The sequence below is a fragment of the Camelus ferus genome, chromosome 7, assembly GCF_009834535.1.
Source record: "Camelus ferus isolate YT-003-E chromosome 7, BCGSAC_Cfer_1.0, whole genome shotgun sequence".
Classification (NCBI taxonomy): domain Eukaryota; kingdom Metazoa; phylum Chordata; class Mammalia; order Artiodactyla; family Camelidae; genus Camelus; species Camelus ferus.
The window spans coordinates 9311649-9336175 of record NC_045702.1 but is presented as its reverse complement, the minus strand read 5'-3'; the positions used below and the strand labels follow the sequence as shown (position 1 = coordinate 9336175).

The 24527-nt window shown below is 42.7% G+C and overlaps 2 protein-coding genes across 3 annotated transcripts in view; both read right to left on the bottom strand.

Annotated features, from left to right (window-relative positions):
* The window catches only part of LOC102522976 (carboxypeptidase A5), a 62410-nt gene extending 57485 nt beyond the window's left edge, over nt 1-4925 (bottom strand). For both annotated transcript variants that reach the window (XM_032483339.1, XM_006184705.3), the window contains exon 1: nt 4415-4925. In XM_032483339.1, the coding sequence (XP_032339230.1) occupies nt 4415-4482 (68 nt within the window). In that variant the 5' untranslated portion in view covers nt 4483-4925. The remainder of the gene's footprint in view (nt 1-4414) is intronic.
* Nucleotides 4926-7558: 2633 nt separating this feature from the next.
* Nucleotides 7559-24527, bottom strand: part of CPA2 (carboxypeptidase A2) — a 36722-nt gene continuing 19753 nt past the window's right edge. The window contains 10 exon segments of the mRNA XM_006184746.1: nt 7559-7743; nt 12957-13046; nt 15122-15325; nt 16875-16965; nt 18110-18220; nt 19568-19666; nt 21685-21786; nt 23432-23527; nt 24133-24177; nt 24179-24268. Of these exon segments, the coding sequence (XP_006184808.1) occupies nt 7559-7743; nt 12957-13046; nt 15122-15325; nt 16875-16965; nt 18110-18220; nt 19568-19666; nt 21685-21786; nt 23432-23527; nt 24133-24177; nt 24179-24268 (1113 nt within the window).

Sequence of the window (24527 nt, the reverse complement as noted above, 5' to 3'; positions counted from 1 at the left end):
ACTACGTGGCAAATATGAAAAAGTGCTTATGGTATAACTTTAAGGGAAATATTAAGTGAAAGAGCAGGACACAAAATTGTATGTATGCCATGATTGCAAGTATGGAAAAAGCAGATGCATTGGAAGAAAAACAGACAACGGAAATACAGCAAATGCTGACAGTGCTTATGTTCGGGTCATGGGATTATGGATGACTTACTTTTTTCCCTTTGTATCTGTTTTCTGTAATGTGGTCATATTACTTTATAATGAAAAACATATATATTTTGCAGAAAGGAATGTTCCTGAGTTACACGCAAAGCTAACTCAAGGCATAAAGAAGCACTTCTTCACTGTCAGGGTCTAGGACTGAAACTCTGGCTGAATGTCCATGCTGGAAAGAGCTAGAAAAGAGAACAGACCTTCCATCCTTGGAGGGTTAGCCATTTTTCCTCTTGGCAAAGAGGGGAGAGGCTGGGTGTTCTCTCAACCCCTTCCACTTCCAGTTCCAGAACCTTATACCAATGCATGGTGCTGGGGCTGAACTTGGGATTCATCCCCTCAAGGGGGACCTGATAGGGCCTAGAAGGGAGCCGGCCAGTCCCGAGCCCCCCTGTACTGTTCCTCCTGCACTTGTTTCCTATACACCATTTAACTCCTGCAGCAGCAGCAGCAGGGGTAGAGGCCCCCAACGTCCTGTGTGTGGGTGGGAGAAGGCCGAGCCTGAAAAGCTGCCTTTGTGCTCTCAGCCGGCTCAGAAAGCCAGGGGAGCCATTAGGCCGTTGCTAGGTGACGGCCCAAATGAATCCGCACTCGACGCTGTCACATGCGTCATCCCTTTGACACAAATGAATGCGGGAAGAGCTGCTGGAGAGGGCTGTGGGCTGAAGGACCTGTTGACGGAGAAAATGGTTCTGTCACAGGGAGCTAAACGTGCAGCCTCACATGGCAGATCAGCATCTCCTCATCAGAAAACCAGCTCAATCTGGACTCTCGGGGTTTAACTTTGTTCTGGGAGCTTCAAAGGATCTCAAGGGGTTTAGCCCAGCCCCAAGGAGGCAAGGTCCACTCTAGAGCTGCTTCTGTTACAGGTGGCAGGTCTGGAGGAAATGCCAGTACCAAAGCTTCACTTTCTTCCAACTAATCTGGTCTCCGAGGGTCCTAGGAGGTGAGCATCTAACTGCATTCCATGGGAGCTGCTGAGGCCACAGGGGAGAAGTCACTGGCTGGGCAGGTCTCAGTCTAGATCCAACAGGTTTGCTAAGAGTTGGACAGTAGGGAGACAGGGAGTCAAACCACAATTTCCCTGATACAGGCAAGCAGCCTTACAAAAAAGGAACTGGTTTAGAACAGAAGGGAAATCCTTCCCCTTGGCTGACTACCAGGACCCACTAGGAGGACTCAAGCTCTGTCACAACCTGCCCTCAACACTCCAGAAAAAGGGGTATATTTTTAAAAATGAGTGTTTTAGAAAGTGCCTGTGCACTGACATTTCTGTTGAAAAATGAGGTATCTGTAAAATACAGCACTGACTAGAGTAATCACAAAGGAAAAGAGGAGGTAGCAGGAACAGGAAGAGAAACAAAGAGGAACATAAGAATAAGGAGCTCTTAAGAGTATGAAAACCACATTACACATTCACCCACAGAATGTGTTTTAATTCTCCCAAAGTGGTAACTTCACAACAGAACTTTCATACTCCTGGGTACAGTCCATGACAACAGAACACAGTGAGTCTAACTGGCCCTGACAATGATTAAACCCACAGCCCATTTCATTATGCCCTAATTTAGCCCAGCTCCAAAGGATAAAGACACATCTGTAGTGTGCAGAGAGGTAAGGTGGAAGGGCTGCTGCAGAATGGAGTCTTACCCCATCTGTCTCTCCTTCACCTCTCCCTCCTATACACTCTTGGTTCCAGCCTCAAACCCAAAATTCACCATGGACTTTGCCCTTCTTTGCCTTTGCACATGCTGTTCCCACTACCTGGATGTCCAGCCCTTTTCCTTACCTGCCTAGCCAATCTCCCACCCAGGCTTTAGGACCAACTTTCATCACCCATGAGGTTTTCTCCAACCAGAGTTGGCAAAGTTAGAGTCAGTTTTCAGATAAAGCTAAAAGTAGTTGGGGGGTGGGAGGAGGGGGATCTAACATTATTCTCATGAGTGTAAGTCCATCAATACCTAGAAGAGAGAACATACACAGGTGCAGGGAGAAGGGCAGCCTTTCTCTTGCCCTCATTGTCCTTGTCTCTATTTGGAAAATGCCCTCCAAAGAGTGAGTGACTGAACACAACCTATCTCTACCATATGGAAATCCATTCAAAGACCTTCATTTAAGCTCTTTCTGAAGATGGAAGATTGGCCTGGGAAGAAGGATATGCTAGGGTTTGTAGGTTTCCATGTCACCCCTCCTAGTCCACACAAGTAGGTGTTCCTACAGCTCTTCTTAACTCTGGTCCTCTCCAATACCCAGGGCTGGCCAGCTGCTTCCCAACACAATGGCTGGTGATCTGCTCTCACTCACTCTCACGTTCATCCCATGTTCTAGACAGTCAATAGTCATCTTGTTGCTGAGCTCCTATCCCACCCCCTTTTGCCATGCGGGCATCCAAGTGCCTGTTCTTTGTACCTTTCTCACCTGCATCCCAGCCAGGTTTAGAAGTACCACAAAAGATGATGTCACAGAACTCTTAAATGCCTACTGGTTGCTGCTGATGCTACAACCAGTTCTGCAACTACTTCTTGTTCTCTGCTTGCCCTGCACCTTTAGGCATCCTGGCCACCATCCCATCCTTAAGATGAGTAAAGACTGGGACAGATGACATCAGCCTAGTGAGAGAGGCTGGGGAGGTAGGTGAGTAGGAATGGGGGTGGGGAGGAGAAACCACCATCATCATCTCAGTCAGCACTGTACCCACTCTCCAGGCCGACCTGCATCCTGGCTTCCCAACCACTTGAATGCTCAAAGGCCAGCTTCCCCTTGCTGTAAATGTTCACCAAGCTGGGTGTCAAGGACATGACTATGGACCTCGGGAGGAATTCCACCACCTTTGCTGGGCTCCCTATTATGAGGTGAGAACAGGTGTGGGGGTAGGGATGACACAATTGGTTAAAACCATCTATAATTAGGTCAGGTATATAGCGCTTTCTGTGCAAGCTCCTACGGTGAGCACTCCAGAGTCCAGCCCAGCTGTCTCAACCCAGGTGTCAGCCACATTATAAGAGAAGTCTATATCTTGAGAAATAAAGATTTTTCAGCCACGTAAATAGCCACAGTGGGAACCGGACAGCTCCATGCATCAGCCCACACAGCAGCAAGTGTAGTTATTACACAACTACTGCTAAGTTGCCTGTGGAAAATTCTCCTTCCCTGACCACCTGCTATGCCTAAGTCCTCTGAGATATTTGGCAGCAGAGACCAGGTGTGAACAGAAGTCATCACCATAAAAATTACTCAATCACATATAAGTAATTATCTCAATAAACAATCCCAAAGTCCCTTTAGCCAGATAGTATAATGGAGAGTAAACTAACAGATATAGATAGATCAATGAGATATAGGACTCTACCTGGAGATTAACATGTTTTACAGCAAAAGTGTATGGGTTTTACATTAGAGCTTCAATTCCCCTGCTTATCAGCTAAGTGGCCTTGGGCAGATTCCTTAGCCTTTCTAAGGCTGAGTTTTTTCATGTTTAAATTGAGGAAAATAACACCCCTGCCTGGCAGAGTTGTTGTGTGATCCAAAAGATAATGTACATAAAAGCTCTTTGCAAATGGCAAAGCATTATGCAGTAATGAGTTACTAGAATTCAACCTTTTAGCAGAGTAGCATGGCATACTTTCAGCTCTCCCACCTCCAAATGTCCTCTCCTTTGCAAACCCCAAAGCATTCTGTGTGAAGCATGTGTATAGGTGTATCCATGCATGTCAATTTTCATAGCCGTGGCTAGAAAAGACTATCAAATCTCCATGTGCCAGATGCTGACAAGAAGCTCCGCTCCACTAAACCTTCACCATTAACAGAGAGGTAAAGCCAAATAGCCTATGACCCAGGCTTTCCCTTAAGTGTGGCAGAAATTAGAAACAATTTCTGGTAATTCTTAGTAATTCATAATATAGGAGTAAGAAAGCAGGAGATGTCTCGAACTGACCTTACAAATAAGAACGAGGAAGGAAAAGAATTGGCAGGAGATTAGGGAGCTGGGGAGGGACTGTGGAGACTACTTAGTCCTGATATCTCAGATAAAACTGAGCCTGAGAGAGAACTGGTCCAAGATGACAAAGAGGCAGAGCTGGGACAGGAGACGAGGTCTTCTATCCTAATGCCATTCTGCTTGAGGTATAATCAGCCATTCATTTCCAAATCCATTTTGTTCCCATCTCTCTGAACTAACCAAGTAAAAATAATACCAAGTCCAAAAAGAACTTACCCAAAACACTTTTCTCGGCCACAGATGCCAGACCCAATAAGGGCCCCAAAGAACAGTATCCACTTCATGTCCCAAGGGTTTCAGTCACACAGTGGCTGAGTCAAGCTGTATTTATAAGAAGCCCGAGGCAGACTCATGTCCTCAAAAATGTTAATGTGATTCCCAAGCACCCTTGCAACTCTGACAGTACATCAGGTGGGCCCCTACCAATGCCTCTTCCATTCCTTTTGGGTGATAAAGGCCATGCCTCTTGATTTACATGGTCAGAAATTTGCTCCTCAAGCTGGAAAAGTCTGTGCTAAGGGTGCCATATTGCTCTGTACTTGGTATTTAAACAGTTTTTTTTTTTTTGAGTAAATAGTAAAGTCCCATAGTGCTGGATAGAATTTATACAGCTAGGGAGGCCAGACTGTAAATCTAAGATGAAGTTACTTCTAGAGAGAGAGAGAGGAAAGAGAAAGAAAAGAAAAAGAAAGGAAAGGAAGAAAGGAAGAAAGGAAGGAAGAAAGAAAGAAAGAGAGAGAGGAAGGGAGAGAGGAAGGAAGAGAGAGAGGAAGAAAGAGAGAAAGGAAGGAAAAGAGAGAGGAAGAAAGAGAGAGAGGGAGAGAAAGAAAGAAAGAGAGAGAGGGAGAGAAAGAAAGAAAGAGAGAGAGGAAGGAAGGTAGGAAGGTAGGAAAGAAGGAAGGAAGGAAGGGAGGAAAGAAGGAAGGAAGGAATGAAGGAAGGGGAAAAGGGAGGAAGGAAGGAAGGAAGGAAGGAATGAAGGAAGGGGAAAAGGGAGGAAGGAAGGAAGGGAGGAAGAAAAACAGATTCAAAGAAACCCCAAGCCAACTCCAAGGCCACACACATCACACAGTTGACAAATTCTGTCAGAGAAGTTCACCAGAGCAGATCATAATGATGAGAGTTTGTGGCTTCTGTTAGGAATCTGGCACCTAATTCTTATAACTCCACTAAAAAAAAGTAGAAATACATGAGGTAAGTTGTATAGGAGGGATGTGTTAGTCTGAATAAATTATCAGTTTGCCTTGGAATCTGAGCTAAAAGTAAGGCTTAATGGTATTATTAATAAAAAGACTTTCTTGAGAAAGAAAAGTACCATACCATATGATATCATATGATACGTGGAATCTAAAAAAAAGAAGAACTTATTTACAAAACAGAAACAGATTCACAAACATAGAAAACAAACTTATGGTTACCAGGGGAGGAAGGTGATGAGTAGGGACAAATTAGGAGTTCGAGATTTGCAGATACCAACTAATATATATAAAATAGATAAACAACAAGTTTATACTGTATAGCAGAGGGAATTATATTCAATATCTTGTAGAAACTTATGGTGAAAAAGAATATGAAAATGAATATATCTATGTTCACATATGACTAAAGCATTATGCTGTACAGCAGAAATTGACACAAAATTGTAAACTGACTATACGTCAATAAAATATATATACACAAAAAAAATGAGACTTTCTTATATTTCCTAGACTCTGAGTCTGGTGTCCTTCCCACCAAGTCACAGCAGAACAACTGGAAGACACTCATGACCTCCATGACTTCTTCAGGGAATCTGGGGCATTTCAGTCTGTCCCAGGAACCCCAAATCCTGCAACTCTCCCCCACCTCCTGCAACTCTCCCGCACCTCCCTGTCCTCACAATCTGTATTCTTTCTGCACTTGCTCAAGGAGAGTGGATACAACCAAGATTATTGCAATAGAAGTCATACAATAGGAGAGAATAATTATGTTCAACTTGGAATATAGTAAAGTCAGCAGAGCAAGGAAGTTGGTGGATTGAAAATTGCTACAAGGGGTCTTCAAGGGTAGTTGGGATTCTTGTTTAACTGGCCTAACAGGATTCTTGCTAAATAAAGGCAGACCAAGGACTTAGACATTAATGGTGGAAGATGAAAAACTTGATCAGATCAAGGATTGGGGGATGACTCAGTAGGATTCTTTTGCTAAGACTAACTTAGGGCCTAAGGACAAGACTTAGTAGAAAAGAGGGCTCAGAGAAGCCTGCCTAAAGTTTGGTCAAGAAGAGTCTTTGTCAGGAGTTGTGGAGCTGGGGGCCTCCATGAGGGCTCTTTTGTCCTTCCAATACAAACTGAACTCCTAGGCCCACTCTGGTCCATCACAAAGGATGGACTCTACTTCAATAAGATAGATTTCAGCTTTGAAATTAGTAACAAGAGAAGCTGAGACCTGAATCTACAAGAAATGTGAACTAAAGAATCAAGTACCCAGAATTCTAGGCAAGTTGAAATTCACCCAACACCCTTTTCTCCCAGGGAAAGCCATCAACATGAAGAAAATCTAAATCCCTAATGGAAATGAGTATCTAAAGATAAACTATATGGAATCTGAGACCCAGACTTGGGGCAACAAGGAGGAAGGAGTGTCATTGGTCTGGCTCTCCACTAGCTCTTATAATGCAGCATACCAGAAATGGAAAAGCAAAAGACAGCAATGGAACCAGAGGATACAGCACCTAGCATGATGCTTGGCATAATGAAATTGCTTAATTAGTATTTACTGAATAAATAAACTCAAAAGTCCCTTTCTAGCTCTCAAATGCTACTCTATTAAGATGAAGGAGCTGACACATGCCACAATACGGGTGAATCTTGAAAACATTATGCTAAGTGAAATAAGCCAGTCACAAAAGGACAAATACTGAATGATTCCATTTACACGAGATACTTAGAATAGGCAAATTCATAGAGACAAAAGTAGAACAGAGATTACCAGGGGCTGGAGAGAGGGAGAACAGGGAGTTATTGCTTAATGGGTACAGAGTTCAGTTTGGGATGATGGAAAATTTCTAGAGATGGATACTGGAAATGATTGCACAACACTGTGAATGTACACTCAAAATGGTTAAAATGTAAACTTCATGATATGTGTATTTTACCACGATTTTTTTTTTATTTTTAAAGGATGTTGGGAGCATTTTGCTCAGAATGGGATTTAAAAAAAAGAAAAAGATAAAGGGGTACAGCTCAGTGATCTACTGTGTTTTAGGGCAACATAAATCAAAGAAATAATGCTCCTAGATTAGGATTAGAAAAAGGAATGAGGCCAATCCAACTTTGCTTCAAACCAAAGAGCTTTTAATGGTATTTATTTTCCAGAGCCCTAGTAGGGATGGTCTTGAATATGCTTGATTGTCTTCAAGCCTAGCCAGGTCCCTTTTGCTGTGGGCAAGGTCTGATTGGCCAGCAGGAGGAAGCCATATAGACCTGTATCTCTCAGTGCAAAGACAAATGAGTATTTGATGCCAGAGTCATTGAACCAGTCAATGCTTCCTCCACTGCCTTGGTCTGAAGGGCAAATGAAGATAAAATCCGGTTATGCTATTCCTACTGGCCTCTCATAGCTATGTAACCTCTATTAAGTTCCACCATTATCAAAAATAAGTCAGGCCCCTATTTGCATGGACCTTGAGCACAGGGATAGCTTGGTAGAGGGCCATGCTTATGAAAAACTACAAGATTAATTTGAAAAGCAAAAGGTGTTATTCAAATAGAGACTATATTTAGCTTTCCCTTGGTGTTCTTAGGAGCCTCTGGCTTCGCCCACCCATTTGGAATCCTGTCTGCTCTCCTAATTGGCATCTTCTACACCTTAGGGAGGCCACACCACTTCCTTCTTTAGTTGAGTGCTAGGTATAGACACTGTTTTCTCTAGTGGGAGAGGAGGGATTACAAATAGAAGAGAGTTTGTCCCTACTCTCAGGGGACTTTTAACAAAGCGTGGAGCAGGCTTTGTTCTTATATCGAATAACATGCCCAGCACCTATACATAATGGCTTAAACAGAGTAATGTGCACCTGTGTAATGTGTGGCCACTGACATGACAGATGATAAAAGAATGTAGTATTAGCCTAAAGGACTTGTGGCAATCATGACTCAGAAGAGCTGAGCAATGGACCAGCTCTGAGGCCGCTCCCAGGGAGGGCAGGTAGAGGCCAAATGGACGAGATGGATGGGGCAGAGATGGAGGAAGTCACCTAGTCCCAAATAATGGGGCTGAGCAAAGGGGAAGACCAGGCAGGTTGTACCAGGGAAAAGTAGGACTAATGGTTAATACTGGGAATTAACAATAAGAATTCTTGTGTCTGTGTCTTTGCTTTCACCCACAGTAGCACTGGTAGCACCTGGTAAACCAAATGGTTTCTGACTTGAACTGAATCTTCCTGGGTACCAAAATTACTAACCTATACCTCTGGTGTGGCTACACGACACAGAGGATCCCACTAAGAGGTCGACAGTGAACCAAATACTGGCTTCAGATTGAATCCTGATTCTGCAAATCATTAGTGTCCTAAGGCAGTCATTTACCTGAGTCCCAAATGCTTCTTCCATCAAATAGGGATAATAATATTACTTATTTCACAGGTCAGTGAGAATTAAATGGGATAATATAATGTTTATGATTCTGTCCCTTGTTGAGTGCTTCTGTTAAATGTTAGACATTATGCTAAAATTGGATCATTTAATCCCCACCTGGGTCATGAGATAGATTCCAGTATTATTCTTATTTTACAGATAAGGAAACTGAGAGACTAAGTGAAGGAGCTGGACATTACTCTAATGTCTGTAGAGTAAGCATTCAGTAAATGTCGGTTATGATTATAATCATCATTATGAATAAATGACTAAAAAAGTTGGGCCACATTAAGGATCAGAGGTATCTGGAGGAGAGTAGCTCACCAGGAAACTAATGAGAAACATATATATAGTGCCTTAGAGTTAGAAAAGCTCTTTTACTCTACATTCTATCTTTAGAGCCTCTCAACAATCCATTTCACAAGTGAAGAAACCAAGGGAAGATGAGTAACCTACCCAAGGTTACTTGGTTCCAAAGTGACAGAGCTGTAACTCAAACCCAGACTTCTCACCCAAGGTCTGTGTTTTTCCCCCCACACCTCTCTGAGAAAGAACTCACGTAACAATTTTTCTTGGACCAAACACCTGTTGTGGTGCAGCTCCTCATAGCCCCTACTAAATAAGAAACTTCCCAGAAATGTCTCATCCACCACAGTTCAGTTACCTCTTGAGGAGTGAAGCAAATATTTAGCCCAGAGCTGCATACCAATCCAGGGCAGGAAGCAAAAAGTCCTTGTTCTTTGCAGTGCTTGTCTAAGCTGGAATGAGGCCAGGATTAAGGATAACAGATCAGCTGTGGACAGAAATGCAGCCACGACCTGCCTGACCATTAAAGGGCAGGTTACAAAAGATCAGACAGCAAACCCTATACTTAACCTGACATTTGCTTAATAGAACTATCTTGAACATCTATGACTTTACCAAGAAAAACATACTAAATGTCAGCCTTTCGAGGTCTACTTTACTTGTGAATACCTCAGACAAGAGAAGTGGAGAACTAGATTCCTTGTAATAAAATGGCTGAGTGTGGGTCTCGAGGGCAAGTGATACCATTCTGCTGACATTCTGAACTCTAGCCTCCATTCGGAGGTGGCCAACCAGAGAAAACATGTATTTCCCAGCCTCAAGTGGCTATCATGGCCTTCCTTCCCACTGCCACCACTCAGAGGGCCCTTCTCCTGGAGGTCCTCCCACCAAAAGGGAGGACAATCTCACTTGGAACACAGTTAAAAAGGTCTGGACAATTGTAAGCATATCTTCCCAGAAAATAGCCTAAAAATTTTGTAGCAAGAGCTCCAAAGCTGTTCACTACCTTTGACTTGAGAATCATCTAAAAGAAAAAGGAGACTATATCAATGTGTTCATAGTAGCACTATTTAGCAAAAAGTCAAAATAATCCAAAGGCCCTGTAACTGAGATATAGCCATATCATGGAATAACAAATACCTAGAATGGAAATACATAAAACTATACAGGAAATGATGTTAAACAAAAAAGGCTGGACACAAAATAGAACACAGACATTGACTACAACTAGATAAATACATTGCTGTAAACATATTGCTGTTTAATTAAGTTGAAACTGACAATAAAGTGTGATTATTACTAGATTGTTTTTTCTATGAAGTTTTCAAATGCATCGTAATAGCAAGAAAGAGAGAGAGAGTGAAAACCATAACCTCAAAGAAAAAGAAACTTTCATGGTCTGAAATATTACCAAATCAGTAGTTTTGGGGTTTCCATTAGGTGTTTTAGATGTGGTGAGTAAACGATTACTCCTCTGCTCTCCAAGACTCCCATTAAGAAAATCATGACTAACAAGTGTGCATTCTGCTAGATTCCCACCACCACCCTTCTAAATAGAGTTATGTTGGTGCCCCCAGCATGTCTGCAGACTCTCTTCTCTTGTTCAAGCCTGATCTGGCCACCTCTGTTTGTTCCGTTCTTGCCCCTCCTCCCCCCTTTCTAGAACGGCACTGCCTCAGTCATTTCTCTCTTCTGTATCTTCCACCTCTCTACCTCTATTGGTCCTTTTCCCACAGTCAATAAACAAATCTCTCAGCTCAAAAACAAAACTCTCCATTCCTCCTTCTCCTTCCTTTCTCATCCAAGCTCCTCACCCGGCCTCCCTTCTCCCTCATCCCTTGTACTCTTCCAGTTACCCTCACCACTCTTCTGAAACTGCTCTGGTTAAGGTCACCATAAGCTAGGGATAAAAACCCGATGGTAAATGTTTTGTCCTTGTCATATCTGACCTTTTGTGGCCTTTTGGTCATTGTTAACCACTGCCTCCTTTCCAACAATTGCTGCTTTCCAGGTTTCTAAAATCCAAGGTTCTCGGACCTCTCTGCCTATCCCTGTTGTGTGTCTTCCCTCACTGCTAACCCCTTCTGCTGTCTAACAGCTCCCCTTCTCCACCCAGGGCTCTTCCCACTCTAAATGATCTCCTTACTCACCTGTTCCAACCATCCTCTGTATGTCAACTACCCTTAAATCTCAATCTCAATCTCTCTCTCTCTGCAGAATCCCAGGGCCATGTAGACCAAAGCCTGCAGGACATCTCCACTTGAAAACACCACAGTTATCTCAACTTCCATATGTCCAGAGCTGAAGTCATTCTCTTTTCAAGCCCACCCCTCCTTCATCTTCCTGGATGCCTCCCTCAGTTAATGGCACCATTCAGGGACCATCGATGAGAAACTCCTCCCTCCTAATAAATGACAAAAAGCCTCCTAAATGTCTCCCTTCCATCCTCACTGGCACTGCTGTAGTATGGGCCATCACCTCTCCCCTGAACTCTCCCTACACTTCCTGTGGAATGTTCCTACTTCTAGTCCATCCTCACCACATCCTCCACACTGCTGCTAATGTGTTTTATCTAAAACATCATGCCTCGGTGCACTCACTGACCTGCTGAGAACTCTCCAACAGCTTCCAGAATCCTTTCAGTTAAAACCTAAATTCTTTAATACGGCACATAAAAATGTGAACTCCCTCCACTCCCCTTCTTAACACTTTTCATTCCTCCTTGTAGTTCACAGAGCCCCTCATGCAGTTTCACATGTCTGTGCTTTTGCATGTGCTGTTAATGAGTCAGAATGCTCCATTCCTCTTCCCTTTCTCTAGCCTTCAAAATCCTGCCTTCAAAATTCTGCCCTCTTCCTGGATGAAATCAAATCCCCCCAACTTTCTAATACTTTTGTACCATGAGCCTGTTATTGCACGTATCATACTAAAGTTTGTTTGTCTTCCCATTCATCTCCCATATTAAACAGTGGGTTCTCTATGGGTTCATTATGTCTCCAGTACTTGGCATAATGATTAGCACATAGTATATGCTCAATAAAAGTGTGTTGAACACAGTGGGTGCCTATAAGAGGCATTTGTTTCCAAAGGATCCATGGGCATGGGAGCATCAGCGAACTGAGCATTCAAGTGTGGGGTCCTGAGTTTCTGGCTTTGTCCATAAGGAAGTAGGGGGATTCCTTTGGGGGACTAAGAATATGCATGAAGGTGCATTAGGATTTCTCATACCATTGCAACTGTTTCTTGTTTTTACACTGATTCACTCTGGGAGACAAGAGCCTCAGAAAGTCTGACTGCAGGCTCCCCAGCTTTATTCCTGACACTGCCATTATTCCTAACTTGCCCTCCTCTTTGTCTCCCCAAACTCTTCCTGGGCAGGTGGCTGCAACAGAGTCTATCCACTGAAATCTCTGGGTCCTCTTAAAGAGTCACACCCATTCTGTCCCTACACACAGTCCATGGGTCTACTTAGGGTGTGAGCCCCTCTTAGCCAAGAAACTGGGTAATTAATAAAAGTGGTGACTTAGGAACAAGACTTAATAAAGGCCCATTTTCAGGCAAAGAGATTCTACATAATGAGAGTGAGCTGTAAGGATCAAGATAAGCAGAGTAGAGAGCAGATAACTCAAATATGTAAGGAAGTTCTTTGTTGTAGGTATCACATTGGAAGTATCTCATGGAAGAGATCTAGCCTTACTGAGGAAAATTGGGTAAAGCTGGGTTCCATGCATTGCTACGGCCAATCCATTTTACATCTTGGCATTTAAAGGCTTTGACCCAAAATCACATGGTGCCTGCTATCTTACTGGGTCATTTGTGAAAACACACTAGATACTTACACATGAGTAAACAGACAGGTCCCATTTTGTACGTGGTGCCGTGCAGGCTTGACAGAGACTGGGCATTCTCTTGGGCCACTTCATTCTTTACTGAGAGAAACAATGAAAGGTGGGTAGATAATGCTTGTCTCTTGGAAGAACAGAAGCCCAAAGGCAGAATGTAGAATGGGACAGTCTGATGAACTGGACTCTCTGGTTAACTAAGTAAAAGCCTTTTTAGTTTCAATCATTTTCACTGAAAAGCAAGCACAAATTCACCTCTTCTGGCTCTGAAAATACAACATGAAGACACTCATTGTTTATTTGATCATTCATGTGTTTGCAATAAATACATGAAGGTCATTACTTTGCCACCAGCTCTCCCTGTAGAAGGAAACTGGGTGAGAGTAAGGGGCTAAAGAGAATGTGTACTGACCCAAGGATGTACCCAGGAAGTTGTTGGGGTTTTGGGGGATTTGTTTTTGTTTTTTATTTTGTTTTTGTTTTTTTACTGGATCCCTACATTGACTTATTTCCCTATGACTGTCTCTTTTTCCAAGCAGTAGAGCTCAGGAAAATATTTTCCATTATTTGAAGGTTCCAATTTTGACTGATTGAGGCTTTACTGTCCTTGCTAGGGATAAATGTAAGGTCTTGAACTTGGGTCCAGGAAAACAACTGTACAATTACCAGATGGGGGAAAACTGGCTCAGCAGAATCCTCAGAGAGCCTGGGGGTTTCGCTTGTCAATAAGCCCAGCATGAGTCAACAGCACAACACCACTGCCAAAAACTAATGTGACCCTCAACTGTATGAGCAGAAGTCCACAGTCGGGATGAGGGCAGTTATGGTCACGCTCTGCTCTGTGCTTGTTAACCCACAACACAAGTTTTACATTCACTTCTGGGTGCTGCCCTTAAAGAACACAGACAAACCAAAGCATGTTTGGAAAACAGCAACCAGAATGAGGGAAGTTGGGAGCATATTCTGAGTGCTTAAAGGGATGGAGGTATTTAGCAGGAATAAGGAAAAATCTAGGAGAAGTAGGTTACTAATCTTCAAATAATTAATAAATTTGCTTCTCAGAGGGAAACAAACTTGCTCTCTGTAGCAAGACAATAAACCAGGGCTGGTAAATAAGGAGAAGGTTTGGGCTCTCTATAAAAAAAGAACTCAATCAAATCTGCCCCAAAATGGAATGGGCTCCCTTGGAGGTAGAGAGCTATCCAATTATAGGCTGGATGACTATCTGGCAGAGATTTAAGCACCAGGTTTGGATAATTTAAGGATATCCAAATCTACTAAAAGTACTTTTGACATTCAGCCCTGACATTCTTTTTCCCCTAATTCAACTCTGAGTGATAATATGCACCATCAAAACACTGAAAACTGCCTTATGGGAGCTAAAATCCAACTAATGAGATGAAAGATACACCTGAATTGGAATAATTTATTCCATTTCTGCTAGCTGCTGACAACAATCTGCTTGAGAGTAAACTGACCAAAAGGTTCTATCTCAGGGCTTATCTCTAACATATGGGTTTCAAAAGCAAGCCTAAAAGCCAAATTGGAAATATTTGCACATTCTCCTCAGCTGGGGATTGCTCTTGCTCAATTGTAAGCTGTCTCCTGAGATGTCACCATCTGATTTAAGGCTGCCACCAGTTGACTCATTCCTGAAACAGAAGAGATGATGGAGGGTATCAAGTGATACCTTAGGGAAGTGAGTGTTTCACGCCCAACATATTCCAGTGCAGCATGATGATAGATCACAGAGCCAAAGACACGAGGAAGGTATGAGGCAAAGAGCTGGAAGGAAGCATTGCTTAGCATAGAGCAACTGACTACAGATCCAACAACCTCAAGTCCAAATCCAAGTGGTCATTTCCTAAGCAATGGAAAACACATCTTGAGAATTTATGGTCAAATGAGGTTCCTGCTTATCTAGATTAAGGCAACAATAATCTCATGAATTCTATTTCCCAAGGAAATTTAATTTAGTAAAGTCCATGACCAGTCTTTCAAACCTTTGTCTGTGTCACAGTCTTCTCAGTGGCTGAATATATTATGTCTCACTTATCTTTGTAACCAGTCACTAGTACACCCCATCTCAACACCTTCCTTTATAAAACTTACTTGTCCACACCATGGACGTTGTGGCTGAGCTGAAATGAAGTTTCAGAAACTTTCCAACTCATCAAAGTTATGTGACTCGGCACATGCATACACCCAGGGGAACAGGAAGAGCTGGGAATAGCTGTGGAGAGTAATGATAGCCTTGACTTCTCCATGACTCTTGGTGAAGTCCTCTAAGGATTTCACTTCAACTTCAGAGTTGGCACTGGGTCGATGGTATGAATTAGAGCAAGAGTTGTTGTTAGCCCCAGGTCCTGACCAGATGCAGAAGCGGCCCAGTGAGAACACTGAGCTTTAAGGAGACACTGTATGGAGGCAGTTACCATGTGTCACTCAATTCCTCCTCTGGAAATCAAATCAAGATCATCATTGTATTAGGTTGAGTTGCTACCTAAAGACATAGTCAGGAGACCTAACGGGAAGAGTGTGGACACATCTCTCTTCTTTAAAAACATGGTTCCACTATATGGCAGAAAGAGCTGTCAAATTAGATCATCTCCCCTCTGTGGGAGTTGTTGGAAGAAAAGCTAGATTTAATATTATAGATGGAATTCCTGCCTTGGGTGGGAGTTGAGCAAGCTCATTTTCTGGGATTTCTTCCAATTCTTAGAGCCCAAGAGTAGAAGATTCTATGTATCTGTACTTCTAAGTCACAAAGCCACAAATGCAAGGAAGCTCTGATATTCTTTCTGCAGTGAGGAAGTCACAACAAGGCTATCTTTGGCCTTTATTTTCTCAGCAACTAGAGTTACTCATGAACACTAAAGTGGGCCCACTGTGCCTGGTCAGGGCTCCGAATGCTAGAGAAACTCCAAAGGGATGAGTAGAGGTTAGGATTCCCCAGGGTCTCTAAATGATATGAACAAAGTATATATACAATCTGTTGCCTCATTTTAAGATTATTTAATAAGAACACTATTCCAGGAAAAAATTTGAATTTGAATTGCTAAAAATTGTTCTGTATTTTGAATCTGATGCTTTGATTTTTTTTTCTTACACTAAAAAAAAAAAAACCTATTATAAAAACAATGAATGAAGTTGCCATTCATCCATATCCTGTCATAGTTCCCTGTCTCCTTTCTTAGTTCAGTGACTCATTAATTCATTTGTCTTACAAATATTTAGTGACTGCCTTCTATGTGCCAGACACTGTGCTAGGCATTAGGACTACTATAGCGAAAAAGACAGTTTCTAGCCTCACTGTTATCACACCTAATGAGGAAAAACCAAACAAATTTCAATTCTGTGATTACAGAAACATAAGAGATTTTAACTGATGCCTGAAAGTATAAAGGAGCACTCCCCTCATCAGCCTTGCACTAGACCCTGAAAAATCAGAGCTGCAAGTCAACAAAGGCAGAGAAGCAAGTATTTTCTCTTTGAATTTATTTGAAAATCAATTTCTTAATCTTATTTGTACTTCATTCTAGTTTTCTTTCTCGAAGCATCCATAGATGATGTAATGCTTCTCCTCCAACTAGATCCCAACCCCCTCTAGTGGTTGGTTCAGGGCTTCCTGAGGCCGCCCGCCACAGCGCAAAGTCTTGCTCTGGAAGCTCAGAAGCTGAGCCAAGATACAGCTTGTGGGAAAACCAAGATGTGAGACAAAAGCTACTAAATGACCCTCAGAGCTCAGTGACAGCACCGTGTGCCTGTGAAGGGAATTTAGAGTCTTTCAAATAGGTTCTTAAATGGCTTCAATCATGAAGGGACTTAGCAGGCTGACAGCAATGCAGAGCCATGCAAATAGCTTGTTGGCCAGACAACATCTGACTATCTTTGGGGGCAAGTCCCTGTGCTCACCTCCAAAACCTGTGTCCCAGTTCCATTTAGGATCAACACCAACACAGAGGCTTCCAGATAACTTGGATCGGGTCTTCCGGTACATATGAGTCTTTAAAATACAACAGAAAGAGAATACAGAAAAAAAAAAAAAGACGGCCATTCAGTCTGATGAGTAGGTTCCTTTAGAATTCTGTTCATTTCCCTCTCTGTCTCCCACGAAGGCCCCTTCGGAATTGCACTGATTTCCCTTGCCCACAGAGGGACCAGCAGTCCTCAGACAGCATTCTGCTTGGAGCTTCTCAGCTGTCTCACCAGGGTGAGAAGTAAATAAACCCCCATCTCCTCAAATGAATACCTGCCAAACCATTTTCCATAGAACCCCATTCCTGTTAAATGTTAACAATAACAAACAAAAACAAAAACAAAACAAAATAAATGTGGGGAGAGAGTGAGGGTTCTGTGACAGAATTTGGGGGGGGAATAACAGGGTTAAATTGGTTAATTTACTTCAGAACTTCTAAGGGGGTTTTGGGTTTTTTTTTAATACTTAATATTTTTTATGAAGCTTCAAGAGAGGGATACAGTGGGCGTTATTTCCCAAACTTGACTATGAAATCCTTTATTCACAGGGTATCTCATGAGATGAGTACTAGCATTTGTACAAGTTCCTTTTGAACACACGTTGAAAAATGTCATCGTAGTAGGCTCTCCCCAAAAATAAATTTGAAGTTCTGATACATTTTGAATATATGTGGGGTCACAGTTGCCATAATGGTGTTTTGTAATGAGATTTTAAAAGAAAAAAAAACTTCATAACTCCTTTTTGTGATATTACAGAGGATTGCTTCTACAGATTGTAAGTAAAACGCCAGATGCATTGTACTGCCTACCTAAATCCTACAGCAATCTAATTGTCAGCAGGTAACGTCCGCCTCCGCTTTTCTATCAATCCTACCACAAAAACGCAAAGATAATTGGAACAAATCTCCTAGGTGACTCACGGTGAACACTGAACACTAATAGCCCAGCATAACAGCTGAAATGGGCTCTGACCGAGGGAATACAGAAACATATCGTGTGTTGGAAAAAGAAGTGATTATAAACTCCACTATATGCCTCAATTCAGGGCCACTACTGAGAGATTAAGCATTCCGTTTAGGATAAATCAAGAACAGAAAGATTGCTTTTATTCTGTTTTGAAGTTCCGACACATCTCCTCAGATGCCTCTTGAAGAGAAAAAGTCCAGGCTTACTTTGGTTTGAGAGAGCACATAGCCATCCGGGTTGGTGACTGGCAACAGGAAGACATCCATTATATCCAAAATCAAAGTAATGGATGGATCATTTCCATAATCAGAGGCAATCTGAGCAGAGACAACAACATATATGTCAACCTCATACTCCCTTTTTGCCAGGAAACACTGGAGAGAATATTAAGTCAATGTGTTTTTTCAAAACATGAACTAGGTATCACTCACTGCTGGAAAATGGGAGCCCTCCAGCCCAATCTCCTGTTAATGTGTTTAATATGCCAATGTTGATACTTTTACTTCCAGTAGGAATAATTTACTTACATTAAATAAAAATCAGATATCACTTACCCATTCCCTCTCAAGGGCAGGTTTCTTCCTATTAATTCTGGTGAGGGATTTTGCAATGGTGGGCAATGGTGTACGTGGCTTAGAGGGATCTATGAACCAGAGAAATTTTTTCAGTTTTCCTTAATCACCACACAGGCTATGTAGCTTTCTAAAAGTACTCACAACCAACATCAGATTACTTAAATATGCAGAGACTTTTCTAAAGATCCAGAGAACCGGTTAAATTCCATTTGGGGAACTGCATTTCTACTTGCGATCAATTGCAGTAGAGTTGAAGTTTCCGCTGGATTAAAATTTATTCATTTCCTGTGCTCAGCCATCCTAAGGCATTATTATTCAACTGTTAAATATCCATTTCATAATACCCTAAAGGTAACCGCATTTTAATTGAAGGGAAAAATGTATCAGCCAGTATGCACGTGGTTGCACATGCTTGAATGATCTGATGTGGATTGATTTCCTTTGCTCATGAATTAACATTCTGATTTATAGTGTGTCACTTCTGAATTACTAAAGAAATACCAGACTAGGTCACACCTAGTGCAGTGTCCTGACTCTAATTCCAATGAACACGTGGAAGAGAGGTATTGCTACACCCTAACTTCAAAATCGGATTTGGAAAATTTTCAGAACAACCCAAAAATCCTTAACAAGTTCCACTTTGGATCTATGGGTCAAAGTAAACTCTCCTAGCAGCTGTTTATGTATGCTATCTGAGTCCCTTCTGCGATTTTACAGATTTCTAGTACATCATGCCTCAGCCCTCAGAGCTCCAGGCAGCAAAGCGATTTTTCTCTAGTCTGTTCTTATGCTGAAATCTGACTCCTGGGGTCCTTACTTGCCACCCTCTCAACCTCTTCTAGCTCTTGGAATCTTTTAACAGAGCACACAGTGGCCAGCAGGCCAGGGGAGGGGGGCCTGTGTCAGGGTCCTGGGGGCGGGTTGGGGGATACTAAAAAAGGTTTGAATGGGTCCACTTCCTGCCTGTGTAACAAAAGAAAGGCTTGGGCTGAGAGTGTTAGCCACTAGGACCACAGGGACTGCTGTGTGGGTAGACAGGGCCTGACCCCAGAAAGACAAAATAATCAGGGAATTTGGGGCAAAAACGACTTTACTTGCTGTCCACGGTGAACTAAGTTGTGTAACCCACTCCCAGGCATGGATCCCGGCCCCTAGCCAGATGGCCAGCTTGTCTCCTCCAGTGCTGAACTGCAAAACAAGCATGGAAATGTGAACGGCTACACTGCCCCAGACCCCTCGTCCCCTCTCTTTTCCCTGAGGCCTTGTCGGTCCCTCTTTTTGTACTTGATGTGGTTGAGAAGGAGAGGGTGTAGACAGTAATGCTGTTGATTAACTCTTCTCATTTAACATGATTTTTCTGGTCCTCTTAATGCAAACTTAAATGCAGGCTAACAAGAGGGGCATGCTTTGATGTTTGTTAAAAAAAGATCACTGCAGATAATGTGATGACATGAAAATATGTTCATCATACGTTGTAAATTTTTTAAAATACTACAGAATAGTATGATGCCGTTTTTATTTTTGAAAAGGCTAGCTCATGTGTATATATATATATATGTGTGTGTGTGTGTGTGTGTGTGTATATATATATATATATATATATATATATATATATATATATATATGAGTACACACAAACAGGAGAAAAAGGGAGGGGGAGGAAAAGATACAAGCTAGAAAGATAAACAACAAAATGTTAATACCTATCATCTCATACTTGCGGAATTGTAAAATGGGGATGTTTTTCATTTTTTGTTTGTTTCTGTTTTCCATTTTTTGCAATGATTGTATTTTTTTAATAAAAAGGCTTGTGATAACCTTTTGAGTCTTTCATAAAAACAGGATGGTAGGCTCTGGAGGTGCTTTCCAGAGTTTAAATTTTATGATCTAAGTGACTCAGTTTTATTTGGAACAGTGGCTTTGCCAATTGGATCAGTAAATGGGGAGGAAAAGATTATTTCTGCACCATCAACTTCTATCTTTGTGCAGCATTCTAAACATCGCAGATAAGGTAAATGAGAAATGCAAATCCTTGCTAAAAATTACATTTCATGCGTTTTGAGAGTTTTAGTTTAATGTCTTTCCCACTTTTTCCTTCAAAGAGCTCAAATGTAGAAAAGTGGGGAACTTTGGAAAACAATATTCTCAACCACAAACCACCTGGGAGAAGGAAAGGCCAGGAAAATCCAAGGGTAAGGAGAATCTGGGGTTTCCTGACCCAGCTGTAGGAGAAAACGGGAAAAGGAAACAGAAAGAAAATAAGGTAGTAAATATGAGCAAATGTGCCACGGTGTCATGAAGTAGGGGAACCACTCCTCCCAGACCTGCTTTGGGAAAACCGCTCTGGAAAAATCCATCTGTCCCAGCAAGTCCGTTGGTTCTCAGCCATAACGTTTCCAAATTTAGCAGGGAGTTGTGACATTATTTTTTTTTCCTTAACAAACTCTTTCTAGGAAATCTGGGGAAATAACTTTCACTCTTTTTCAATGCAAGGTGAAAAAGCCTGAAACTATCAGCATTAAAACTGTTGCCAGAAGTTAGAAGTTGGAGTAAAACCCTAACCTTTTCCGGTTAGCACCTTTAAAATACCTGCGTTTATGGACATTAGCCTCTGCCGGTTAGCTGCCCCTGCCATTTAGTTGCCTGTCACCCTGCTCACTGTGAGAACCCTGGGTTTTAAACGCAGCTCCGGCAAGTACTTGGAGCTTTTTCTTTTCTTTTTTCTTTTCCTTTCTTTTCTTTTCACTTGGTTTTAAAACAAGAAAAAGAGAAAAAGAAAAACAAGACACAGAACTCCTATCTTGATTAATTACAGAATACCTCCCCCATCCCCGTGCTCACCCTGGGGCCCTGCACCACTTCCCCCACCCATACCCCCATACCCCCCCTCACCCTGGGGCCCGCACCGCCTCCCCCTTCCTCTGTTCCTATTGGCGCATACGCCTGTTTTCCTGCGAGCAAATCTATCAAGATGAGAGCATTAATTCACTCCTGCAGACCTGCGTCAGCTTGTGCAGTTAAGAGAAAAAGAAAAGAAAGAAGGGTGGGGGTAGTGGGGAGGTGGATACTCAAAACCAGCAAGGACTGGTTAGGAAGGGGAAGAAAAAAGGAACCGCTCTGCAGCCAGAGCTGGGACAGACGGCCCGCCTGGGAGGAGCAGGTTTCTAGAAGCATGGAGAGGAAAAACCAGCACTGCACCTGTGTACCTTGAGTACGTTCATGAGCCGGTTTTCAAAAGGATAGCCAATGTTCACTTTGCGCCCTAGACCAGGGTGCTCAGCAACGAGGTTATTCATTTCTTGAGAAATATGGAATGTTTAAAATGAAATAGACATTTGCAGATGAATAATCTGATGCATCCATTAGTGACTTTTCTCTCTCCTCCATTTCCATTCCCTTGGGGACTGGAGAGGGCAGCCCGGCAGATGCTGTGGGACTGGGGACGCTGGAGTCAAAGCTAAGAGATGATGAGTCCCTGGGCAACTACAGGGGCTGGAAAAGAGGAAGCCATTTTGCAGCAGGGGAGCCAGCTCTTTACAGTTTTGTGATTCAAATAAAATGGAACTGATCTGGCTTGCCTCTGGCTTGCCTCAGCCCAGCTATGAGAAGGAACTTCCCCAGCCAGAAAGCTGCTTGCCTTCACTAGCAGAGGAACACAAATGGTAGTGGTACAGAAAACCAAACAAACAAACAAGTGTATTTAGAGGCAGGCGCTACAAAACACAGAAAGGCAGTTATGGCCGGGACAACCTGGGTGCCTGCCTCAGAGGCACTTCGGCTACCTGCTACTCTGGCTCCTATTTGCAGGGCTGATTGAAATGCTGTGCAGCTGGGGCACCCAAGCTGTGTCCATTGCTGGTATCGAGACAGGTCTGGGCATGTCTGGAGAGTGAACGGCCTGAGAACGGCTCCTCCAGCTGTTGCCAGCATTTGCTCTCGGCTAGACACAGACACCAATTTGTAAGGCCAGGCAAAGGAGAGAGAGCATCTTGTTTCCATCACTCTCTTTTCTCCCTCACTATTTGTACTGGTCCACTATCCTTTATCTGAAATCCTTAGGGGCCATACCTACTTCAAATTAAGAAAGGTAGGAAGATACACTGTATATTACACATGGGCGGTGCTCCATATTCAACTATGTTAATATTTCTGACAGTGAAACACATGAGCAGCAAGTTAGTTCAGGTCAGATTTTGCCCCTAAATCAGTTTAGGTCAGCTCAGAGTTTGCCACAAAAAAAATTCAATTTTTTTTTTTTCAGAGGGGAAAGATTGTTTTCAGAGTTATTTGTGTTTTAGAATTGCTGGTTTGGGGGAATTAGGCTGCTCACTGGCTCTTTCCTACTCCCCCACCTCTCCCCTTAACCTCCCAACCCCCATCTCCTCAATCCTTCCCCTCCCCTGCCCCTCTCCAAATCAGTGCAAATACACCCCTGTGGCCCCCAAGAAAAGCTGTGTGTCGCAGAGGCAAGTGCAGCACTGTCAAGGTGACCCAGGTGGAGGAAGGGGGCATTCTTCACACCAACAAAACAGGAAAGACAGAAAAGACGCTGCACAAGACTTTGCTGCCATGAGGTCTGAGAGCATTTGGCAGGTTGAGGGGTATCAAGGTGTCCCCTGATTCCATCATCAGTGGCAGCCATGAAACATAGCTCTCAAATGGCTTTGTGGGTGGCACAGGTCAGAAATCAGCATGAGCATAAGGCTGTTTTGTGCTCACTTAAGCCACTCCTGGACACTTCCAAATGAGGTGCCTGCTGGGATGGACAGGTGGGCTTCGGGGCCTGCCTTAAGGCAGTGACACTGATACTGACTGTGAAATCCTAGAGAAACTTTAAGAAGTTAGGAAATAATGTGAGAATAATTTCCATTAAATCACCAAGTTTAAGTATAGGCCTTGTTATCAGAAGAAGAGAATGCCCTGTTTCTTTGATGTTCATTTTGAAATACCTACCTCTTCCAAGATACGATAAGCCTCAAAGTTGAAACTACCATTCCATTCTCTTCTCTGATAAAGTAACATTTCTTCATTCTTCTTGTCCAACAGAACCTAAGATAAATCGATCATACCTATGATTAGTTTACAGTGATGCATTTGAACCGATAATAGTGAAGGAAATGGTGATTCTCAAGTTCCCAGTCCCAAGCATTCCTCTCCCTCTTCTATAGGCTTTGGGGTGATGCCTTTCCCTTATTCTGGCAGCACCCTGAAAGGGGATAGGGCATAAACAGATTTCTGGCCAGGCAGATGCTGCAAATGTAGGATGATAGTCGTGTGGCTGTCTTACGGCTCATTCTTCCTTTCTGGGAACCCCGGGTCTGAGGTAACCTCCAATTAAAAAGTAAATGAATAACATCTTACTTTTACCTACTTTGACTAACACTCTTCAGTTTGTACTTTGTATTTCATGCCAGAGACTCTCTTCTGCCATTTCCATTACATTTTTTATTACCATATCTCACTTGTGCCAACTGCAAAAAAGAGAGGGACAGAGGCTTCCTACTCACTCTGCGGGGGTAGCCCAGCCTGCAGGAAGGCCCTGGTAGCACCCACAGGTCCCTTCTCTGGCAAGGGTACCCAAGGATAAAAGAGGATGGACCTTCAGTTCATATGGACCAGCAAGCCTCTGGAAGGGTAGGCTGAGGAATAATCACCTGAACACTTTCCATCATGATGAAATAAACAATTCCCTGGGACTCTTAAGAAAACTTTGACTGCCTGGATGCTGACAAAGGGAACTCGGACATGGGCTGTCTCTCCTGGGATGGTGGGTGATTTCCAGAAATTAAGCTGTAAGGGATAAAAGGCCCAGGCAATGAGTGGGTCATTCCAGGGAAACGGACAGCTCAGCATGGGTATATTTCAAGAAATCAATTTGTATCTATTTTACCTCAAGCCTATAAGGCTAAAATCATTGTGGAATTACTATGATATTGCTGGAAGGGTTTTTAAATATCCAAGCATCAGCATATGTGTAATATAATTTTCCCCTTATATAGTTAGATATTAAAACTGGCAGAAGGTAAAGATTATTTAAAACTGTAGCAGT